This window comes from Gallinula chloropus (genome assembly GCF_964237585.1).
Source record: "Gallinula chloropus genome assembly, chromosome: 3".
NCBI lineage: Eukaryota > Metazoa > Chordata > Aves > Gruiformes > Rallidae > Gallinula > Gallinula chloropus.
Window position 1 is genome coordinate 111,471,408 of NC_140087.1, and position 10,615 is coordinate 111,482,022.

The following is a 10,615-nucleotide window of genomic DNA, read 5'->3' on the forward strand; positions in this document are numbered from 1 at the left end:
TTGATTGCCCCAGGGATGGAAACGCATTCCCAGCACCTGCCATGATCCAGACTGTGCTGGAAAAGGGTGAAGCCCCAGAGCACCTGCAGTACATTGACAAGATCATCGTGGGGGGTAACAGAGCAGAAGTTTTTGAGAAAGGGAAGAAGGTAGTTCAAATTCTTCTGAAAGCTGCTTTTGCCATAAAACAAGGTCAAGGGACCTGCACAGGAGATACATTTTTTAAGGAATAAAATGGCAAGATGGGCTTTGTCAGATCCCCATGGATGTTGTCAACAAAATAACGGCTATGTCTCCACTGACTAACAAAATCTGTAGCTCAGAGTAGAGGTGAAAAAGCCAGTCTGTGTTCTGCTTCAACAAGGCAGGACCAATGTTCCTGGAATTTGCAGCATACTTCTGTGGTAAAGGTACACATACAATTTATATCCCACAGCTAAGGAATATTTTTGGATTCCTTGCTGATTCCAAGCTCTCACATAAAAACATCTGCTAATAGCATCTTTTATAATCTCTGTTTGGTGAGGTAACTCTCCCATCCTGGCAGACAATTCATGTCTTCCTCACCTCCTGGCTGGTCTGGGAAATGTGATACATTTCGGGCACAAAGTTTTTAGCACTTCTGAAATTCCAAGTACACCAGCACTCTGTAGTGCATCCCATCAATAACACATGCTGGTGTGAACACATAAAAACCTTGCTAATGGTCGCTGTTCAAGTTTCATACAGGATCAAGACTTTTGCCTTTGTTTTCAAAGAACTTTGTGGCTTGGACTCAGGACATTTAAAAGATTGCCTGTGTTTCTGGGAGGTAAGTCACAGTTACTGCAAAGAACCTTTCTGGAATAATAGAACAGTTCATCTGGACAGAAGAGACCAAACTTTCTCAGAGGCTAACATGAGACTGTGGAGTGAATTCCCTCAGGAACCACAGATCATCACAAGCCTTCACCAACTTCTACTCCCACTGCAAAGCACATTCCTTTGGTTTGGTCTCTTCTGGTATAAACACACAGCAACAACAGAAATAAAACAGGACACTTGTTCCACTAGGGAGAAAAAGAGAACACCACCTGACAGATGTTAGTTGTGTCATTTGGAAGGCACTCAGATACATGGATGACACTGAGATACAGGAACTTAGTGTGAGTAGAGGTAGAATAGACCTATGGTATAAATTTACATGAACTCATGTTGCAACAGGCACCCGTCCCCTGGAAACTCATGTGAGGTTGCCAGACTAAGTTCATGCAGATCACAGAACAGCTGTGAATCCTAAGTGAACAAGGAGTTCCATCAACAACATTATTTAGGGTAGATTCTCTGCTTTTACAAAGGTACCTTCTAAAGCTTCATTCTTTGTCAAGATGCAACTCTGACTTCTACCCAGTTCACTGAAATCTATTGGGACTTAAGTGTCTTTGAGACTTCTAGCTCTTTCTCGGCTGCAGGTGGTTATTTCAAAGGAGGCAAGACACACAGAGACAACCATTATGCAAACTCTGCATAGGCAATTTTGCTAAAAACTCTGCACAGAAAACTGACAATGTTCCATAAAGCCAGCTTTATTAGAATAGGAAAACAATATAAAAAATAAAGGGTTGCTGTAAACACAAGATCAAGTAAGCCAACATTGCACTGGAAGCTGGAACTTTGTGATAACAGAACTACTGAACACACACATCCTCAAGCAGCAACTCACAGGAAGGTAAACGCTTATATGTAAACTGTGCTTTTCGCAATTTCAAATGTAACCATCAAGGACCAGCACTGCAGCATTGTTTTTGTTATAAATAACCCATCAATATATTTTTTTTTTTTAGAAAATATAACTGTCCTCTCTGTCCCAAGCTATAAAAACAGTACAAATCTTTTCCCAGTATCAAAACCACAGTGTTAGATCCAGATGGGCAAAAAACCTAAACTGCTTAAGAATGCTATTAAAATAATTCTCTTAAAATCTTAACCTATTTTAAAATATTTCCTTTAAAGACTGCATAGTGTTTATAAGATACAAATGTAGAGGTTTTCAGACATAACTATTAGTATATTAGAGGCTGGCTGAGTTAAAAACATTATTGCTAATGGTGCTATCAGGTCATGCAGCTTTGTGGTATTTCTGAGCAATGCCATACGGAACATGGGCAGCGATGGTGCCTAATTTCTGCGCTCCTTCGATGTGAAACATCTGGTCATCAAAGAAAATGTGAGGGCGGATTTTCACCAGGATGGGCCCTTTAGGAGCTCCTGCTAGGAAAAGTGCCTCATCAATCTCCAGCCCCCAGCTACGAAGAGTCTTCAGCACTCTGGCTCCAGAGCTCGCCGCACTTCTGGCTGTCACCAGGTAGGTTCTTATAGGACAATTTAATCGTTCATTTTTTGCATAGAACTTCTTCTGGAGTTTCCCTAGGTCTTCCAGAAAACCTTTCAAAGGACCCTGAGTACAAAATACCAGATGCATATTCAGTATTTGCCCACAGATCCCAAAATCACTGTTTTGCTTTAACCCAGATACCTAGTTACATACAGGATTCCTTCCCTAACATTATGCTGCTCAGCAAATTCTCTTATGCAATGTGTCCGAATGGGTCTGCACTCTCACAAGTTAGAAAAAAATTTAAAACCACAATCCTACATGGTATGAGCAGTAGGAAACTGATTCTCACTAAAGTTTACAAGATCTCTTTTAAACTTATAAAGTTGTAGTTATAGTCTTTAATAAAATGTTCCTTGAAAACAATTAACTCTTTTTACTATGGATCACAAGGTCCGATTTTTTTTTCTGTGCAGAAAACCAGAAAGAGATGTAATTACAGAGATATCACTGGACTCTTTCCAGGTTAATGACAATATTAGAATTACATTCTGGATAAAAGAAGTAAATGATAGTTTGGATCAAATTTCAATATAGTGCACTGTCCATTACTTTTCTAAATCAAGCTTTTATTCTGAATTTGTACCGTATTTAACAATAATAGAATTGGTCTTTCAGTTTAAGCTGCTGCTAAAATATTTGTGTTACTTCGACAAGCTGCATAATTCTGCTTGGGAATAACCAGGATATCCCAGTGCTTACCTACACAATGTGATAAAAAAACAACCAAACAAGGAAATCAATTATAGCCTTTCCTTTTTCTAATGATACAATTAAAACACAACTGTAAGTTGCTGCAGCTCTTTCAGTGAAGTGGGGGTTCTGGTGAAGGGACTGCAATGGTTGGCTCTTTTATGTGAAATGTGCATTTTAAACATTATCCTTGAAAAAGGAAATAAATAGGGCAATTATCTTCCATAAAGAAGACACACATACACGCAGGGAAACTGGAGAAATGCAGCAGCAATGCAAAACAAACAGATGTTTTGAAAACTCACTGATCCAACAAGTACAAACCTGTGCAAGAGGCTTATTTTCATTCAGCTGTTCATGTTCAAAAAATCTATCTAATCCTTGCTCCTTGACAATCTGTTCGGATTCATCAGAAAAGAGAACCGCATCCCCATCGAATGCCACCCTCAACTGTGTATCCGAGTAAGCAACATCTTTGTTGGCACTGAACATCGTAGCTGATGCAATGCCTGAAAATGGATTAGAGAACTTCAGTTAGCATGTCCGGCACAGCCATTCATTAAACTGCCAGCAGTTCAGTTCCAGCAACTTATTTGTGGTGACCTTTTCACACAGTGAGCAGAAATGATCACTAAAGCTAATTAGTAATGGCCACTCTGTAAGACAAATGTATAGAAGCTGTCCTACTGATGTAACTTCTTAGGCATGTTTCCTTCTACTTCATATAAGAATGTGCAAAGGCAGTCCCCAAGGTGTGCTGCGAATGAGACAAAGCAGGAAACTCCAAGGAAATCCTTGAGTCAAACTATTTGCTATTTTTTAACAAAACCACAGAAGCTGTATTTTCTAAGTCATATCAAAGAGATGACACTGTTCAAACAGAAGTTGAATCGAGGTGAGAAGGGCAGTATGGGAGATCATTTCCTGTAGACTGGCAGCATAGAAGACAGAAAGGTGTGACAAAGGTAGAGAGGTAAGTTGTCATTATCTCTGGGCTGAAGGGTCAGTGAGGAAAGATACAGATAAATAACCGGATTTCATTTGATTAAGTAACAGTAAGTGTTAAGTTTGCACCATGCACTGTTGAAGCAATGCAAACCATTCTGCATTAGATGAAGCAGCACTACTTTCTGCAAAAGATACCCAATATACTAATTTTTTAACAAGCTCAATGGATATATAACAAAAGAAAGTCAAAACAAACCTGCTTCTATAGCTTCTTGCACTTTTTCAGAGTCTGCAGAGAGGTACAAGTTCGTAAGGTATGCCTTCAGGTAATCAATAGGGCTTTTTCCTCCCGTCATACAGAAACGTTCAATTGTTAAGCCTGAAGTAAGAACAACACAACGAGGCTTGACTCTGCCTTGACATTACAAACCCATAGAAAGAAACTGTGGAAAGAGACTGTAGCCTACAACTGAGAGCAAACTGAAAAAAAGAAAAATCTGTTTGCTGCAATTCCAGCAAGTTAGACAACTTAAACTGACCACAGTCCTTCCTTCTGGAGAATTTAACACCAAGTCCCTCTAAGACAGCAGGGAAGCTGTTGTGAATGTGTATGTATAGGGGGCATAAATACCAAACAATGAAAAGTCTAAGGACTTTTCTTCAGAAATTAAGTTTCACACCTGACAAGTTTTGATACTAATTCTGTTTAATGCTCTCTCACTTATGCTGACACCCAAAAATAAATAGCATCGTCTGAGGAATAGGTGTCAGTATCGAAGAAACTGCTTAATCTAATTAATTAATTAATTTTATTATGTAACAGCAGGCAGCATTTCAAGGCAGTGTTTATTTTACTTACCATAGTGATTGATGCTGTTTATCAGTCTCACACCCACTTGGGCGTGGTTATTAGTCATCAGAACAATATCAAATCGTTCTTCATCATCAGGGTACAGCTCAAGAAGCCGGGTATTGACATGCATCAGTGCCTGCATGTTAAAAATATGGAAGTCAATAGACAAGTGGTATGTGCCTCATTTCTTAATCACTACAGTTTTAACGATAGGACTGTCTTGAAGAAGAATGTAAATACTTGATGGTTTGACTTGCTGAACTTGTTTTATTCCTCTCAGCTCTGCTGCTCCCAGTAACCATGTCACTGGGTTCATTTGAAGGGACACAAGTTTCTTCTGCTGTTAAAGAATTTAACTTTCTCATGGAAATCCTTTGACTTGGGGCACCATGAATAAATCAATGTATTCCTAAACACTGTCACAATCCCATTTAATTATTATTTTTTTTCTCTTAGCTTAGGACGGTGGACTTCAGTTTGTCCTATCTAATTTCCCTTTGAATTGTTTGTTTTAAATACATTTTTTTTTCCCGGGAACAGAAAGGTCTGTTTTTCAGAAACATAAAAGTTTCTATCTCATAACTGATTGAAGTATTTTAAGGAAGCATCGCTGGTGAACAGTAGCATGCAGACACTTTCTTGTCCACTCGGAATTGTTCTTGTGAAATGAAGGAGAAGGTGTAAAGGAATTTACATGTGCATCTGCTTGTTTTGAAAGCACAGACATGAAATTGGGCCACATACTTAAGCAAAGATTTACTGACACAGTTCAGGTGTCATAAGCTGTAATGAGTACTAAATCATATCTTCTCAAGCATGATTACTTTGGACATTTCTAATTGCTGCAATGAATGAAGAGGATTTTGATTCATTTAAGATTTTTCTTAACATAGATGTTATATCCACACCTTGGCATTCTTACTTCCTTGACTTTCCATCTGCTCATCTCTCTCTGTGTCCATCTGTTCTCCCATGTTATTTAGATTTCTATCCTTTTGGAGTAAGATTTGCTTTTTGCACTAGCTTATACACTCTACTTTGGGATCTTGGCCTTGAGTGGAATTCCTTGGGCTTACGGCAAAAGAGTGAACAATGAATTATCAAATGAATGCAAGATGAGTTGACTTTCATTAAGGTGCTTTAAAAAGCCACACCAGTTTTTAAGAATTTAAACATGGATTTCATTAATTACATTCTGGGAATCTCACTTGAAAAATCATGGCCATGCCACATGTGGCCATGCTTGGGAAGACTCAAAAGGCCTAGGAATAAAAAATCTTAGTATGTGGTCATAACGCATTTCTATTGCTAAAATTCTACTAACACTGGAAATGTATTAAAATATTAAAGAATAAGTAAGAGTGAAGGAGGGGGGTGAATTTTTTTGTCCAGTGCGTGTACACTTTGCAGCCCAAGGAGATCGATTAAGATTCTTAAGTGCTAGACTTTTAAGCTAGTGTTTTAAATATTTCAAGAAAGGAATCCAAACAAAAATATCTTGTTTCTTTTTGTGTTCTTTGTCTGCAAGTTGAAAGTATCACCCAACAAACCTGCAGTTCTCTGACCTAATGATTCCTGTGACTAATTAATTTATGAATTGCTTAAAAAATATGAAGAATTTGAACACAAAGAGCATACTGGAAGGGAACAGATGTCAAGGTGCACTTAGCTGGGAATGGCTAAGACTTCTGATTTTCCAAGAGTGAGGAATTGGACAGTCAAATCTTAAATGTATTCAAAGTTGTAATTGACACTGAGCTCAAACAGATCTCTTGAAAACTGACTGTGCTATCAGGGCTGCTATCCCTAGCTGCTACAGATAGGAAAAGACGCAGTAACTTCACTGGTCAGCGTAGCCTCACTCATGCACAAAGTGAATTATTTTATGACAAAGCTTTTATGTTAGAAACACTTTTACTATGCTTGTGCTATTAACTCTATTAACAGTTATCTGGTCTATTTAGAACAATATGGGTACTGACATAAATAACTTCACCATGTATTTCCAAAAAGTGACCAGCAATGATGAAAATGATGTTAATGTAACTTCCTGAGACTAAAACTGAAACAACAAAAATGTGCTTTTAAAACCTGAAGGAAGCATTTTGGCCACAACTCTACTTTCAGCACATATGACTGCTAATTATGATTTAATAAACTGTCTAAAATCGCTTATTGAAAAATTCTCCATGGACATAAAATGAATCCTGTCAATGGCATTTTTGCAAGTCAGTCTCACTAAAATCTGTGTTCTTCAAAACCAGACATATTTTTAGGTTTTTTCCCTTTTTTTGTCCTTTTTTTTTCCCCTCTGTAATTTCACTTGCTTTCCATGCTGGAGGCTGTTTACCTTGGCCGTTTCTCTTATCTTGTGCAATGAAAGCAAAATATTCCATTTCACCTCTGCTTAAAACTCGTCCCAGCTCGAGGGCCTATTTCTTTTGCTGGTCCTCAAGAACAATTTAAAGGGTAACAACAACAAAAAAGAAAATTTAAAGCTGACCAAAAATAAATTAAAAAAAGTTTCACTTCTGAATAAATTAATTAAAATAATTTTGAATGAATGCTGATTTTAATCTTAGTAGTCCTATTATGTGAGACATAAAAATGGAACGAGGAACTAAGACGGTTTTGGTTTGTGAGGGATTCTGGGGGGGTGCGGGGAGTATGTTGCAACAAGCTTACAACAATTTGGGGTCCTATCTTAACTGAAAGTAGCCTAAAGAAAAAAGGAAGGTGTCTCTTCTCTGCAGCAGAAAGCGCCTCACCCGCATCCCCGAGAGCCTGGGGGTACAAACCGTGAGGCCGGGGGTAGAGCTCCGGTCCCGGTGACGCGAGCAGTACGTGCTCTCCCGCAGGGGTTTAGCATTAATGCCGGCGGGAGGGGAGAGGGGGGACGGGGGAGAGGAGGGCTGGCTGCAGGGCATCGCAGTGAGATGCGGGGATGATGCCGGGCTCCCCGGCCGAGGCCAGCTCACCCCCAAGGGAACAAGTGCCCAAAACGTTTTCCCGGGGCAGGGCCATCTCCGCCCAAAGAGGCGTCAGGCTCCTCCTCTTCGCGAAATTTGGCTTTGCAGCATCCTCAGCGGCCCATCGTCCTCCCCCCGCGGGCCAGCCCGCCCCCGCCCGGGTACCTTGACGAAGTAGAATGCCGGTCCGGGTTTGAGGGTGACATTCTCGTTGTTCTGCTGGTACTCCACGTACTTCTCCACCCCTTGCTCTTCGTAGATCCGACGCTCCTCAACCAGGTCGAAGAGGGCTCGCGAAGAGACGGCCACCGTGATGGCGTGCTGGGGCTTGGGCTGGGGAGCAAGCGGAGGGTAGCGCTGGCCGACAGCCCCCGGCCTCCGGACCCCCCACCACGGCGCGCCCGCCCGCACTTACCGGTCGGGGTCTCTTGGAAACTAGGTTGTCGTAGAACGCCTTGGCCGCCGCCCAGTCCCGCTCGGCCTCCTGCAGCCGGACCTCCGCGGCGTCGCTGGGCTGGGGCGTCTCGCCGGAGCCGCTCATGGTGCCTGGCCGTAGGGGACAGGGCTGCGTCGCGGCCGGGGAGCGGAGGCGGCCGGACCCGGAGCGGGCGACCGGGAAGCGATAACGGTGGCCACCCGTCCCGTCCCGTGCCGTCCCGCCCCGCTCCGCCCCGCTCGGGCAGGGGGAAGTCCGCTGGGCGCTGGCTTTCCCTTTCGCTCTGCCGCACCCGGGGCTGCCCGGCGCGGCCCTGCCCTGCCCTCCCCCAGCACGGCACGGCACGGCCCGCCCCCGGCACGGCTGCGCCCGAGGCGGTGTTTCGGAAGGGCGCTGCCCGCCGCTGTTCCCGCAGCACCGGCCCCGTGGGGCAGCGGGCCCGTGGCCGCCCCGCATCTCACACCCCGAGGGCCATCATGGCCGCAGCATCTGTTTCATCGGGCGGTTCGTGGGCTGAGCGGGTGCCGGAGCCGCAGCCCTTCCCCGCACCCCGCCGGGGACAGCGGGGCACGGACCTGCGGTGTCCCCTTTCCAGCACGGGCCGTGGCACCCAGTACTGCTGTCCTCTCCATAGTGCTTCGAGTGCACGCAGCTGCTTAACGTTAGGCAACAGCGTCCAGTATTCATTTTATCTACAGCATTCGAGATTTATTATTTAGATGCAACGACTTAATTGCCTATTAGCTGCAACAAATTTCCAGGAGATTTCTGCTGTAATACAGCGATCAGGTTTCTAGCAATCAAACCAGGGTGGGTGTCAGTGACCTCCGGTCCTTTTTTTCCACTCAGCAACTCTGAAAGTACCATTTAGAAACAGCAGTTTGGATTGCAGTTTGGAAAGTGCATGCTGTGTGTGCTTGATAAACTGTTATCCTGGCATCTGGTTTCTAAACCCCAGAATCCCACACAGGGCCATGGGCTGCTCATCTAATACATAGTTCTATCTGAAATGCTCATGGCTGCCTCTGCGGACACACTTAGCTGAACTCAAAAGTTAAGTTCCCCAAACTGATGCACTGGAGGAAAGGATGGGAAGCGAGGAAGGAAGCAGCTTTCCTCCTGAGCTAGGATGGTTGTCTGCAGAGTGGACCCTCAGCCTTTGCAGTTGTTGATAGCCAGGGACTCTGGTGTCTGTATGTCATAGCACATGTAAGCACCATCCAAAGGACTCTTAGTGTTTTGAAAAGACAGTCTAAACATTGCTTCTGACCCTGATCACTGCATAGTTTTTATCAAATTGCCAAGTCTTTCTGCCTCTATCCAGTCTTCAAAAAAGAAGCACAACTATTTTTGCTACTTTTGACTGGGTTATTTTGGGTTTGTTTAGTTTTTTAATGTGGCTTCCCAGTGAAAGGAGATTATACCATCTGACCGTCATTCCCCAGTGATGTCCAGTTCCAAATGAATTTGACAGAAGGATAAAGATCTCAGAGAGATTAAAATTCTTAAATCGTTTAATGAGAATCAACAGCAACATGCAATTTGTTGCCTTGCTGGGGGAAGAATCGTAGTGCAAATGCAGGGTATTTATCTGCTTGTTCTGCTACATAATAGCAAACAAATGCTCCCTGTCTGCTCTGCAGTCTCCAAATCTGCCACATCACCTATGTCTCAGCTACCTGGGGAGAGACCTGGAAGCAAGGAGTGACTGATTTTAGTCATTCTGCAACTGATGGATGTGTTTGTTTTCTGTGAATTTTGATCCTGAATATTTGCTTCCAGTGTCTGTTCTCAGAACTGCAGCCTGAAAATACCTTCTCCCCTTCTAGCAGTCAGGTCAGGCATGTCCCTGCTTTCCACTCCCCTTCTCCATGAGCGGCTGCAAGCCTGTCACCAGGTGGAACAGGCAGGATTGGGAAAAGCTGGAAAAAGGGTTCAAGTCACAGAAGAGCTGCTCCTGATCCCAGTCACCACCACTGTCCTGCTCAGAGACAACCACAGCAGTCCAAGGCAGCGGCAATCCATAAGAGGCTCTCCAGGCATCTATTCCTGGTTAAATACTGTAGCTGGGTCACAGAATCACAGAATCACAGAATCACAGAATCACAGAACTGTAGGGTTGGAAGGGACCTCGAGAGATCATCGGGTCCAACCCCCCCATTGCCCTTGAAGAAGAGGCAAAGACCAGGAACCAGTTTTCTTATCATTACAAAACTGAATTGTCACCTCTCAAATGTATTGCTCTGGCAATACATTTCCCAGAGCTGTGCCCAGGTTGAATGCTTGTCATGCTGTCTTCCCTATCACCCTGTATGTACTCAGGAGAAAAATCAGAGCTCCTT

The 10,615-nt window shown here is 43.2% G+C and overlaps 1 protein-coding gene across 1 annotated transcript; it reads right to left on the reverse strand.

Annotated features, from left to right (window-relative positions):
* Positions 1-1,549: 1,549 nt before the first annotated feature.
* Positions 1,550-8,378, reverse strand: LOC311190564 (cytosolic 5'-nucleotidase 1B-like; the record flags this gene model as incomplete). Its single annotated transcript, XM_084262523.1, has 6 exons — positions 1,550-2,437; positions 3,392-3,576; positions 4,272-4,394; positions 4,875-5,004; positions 8,003-8,170; positions 8,253-8,378. 6 exons carry the CDS (start codon positions 8,376-8,378, stop codon positions 2,099-2,101), a joined length of 1,071 nt encoding a protein of 356 aa, XP_084118649.1. The 3' UTR covers positions 1,550-2,098.
* Between the last annotated feature and the right edge of the window lie 2,237 nt (positions 8,379-10,615).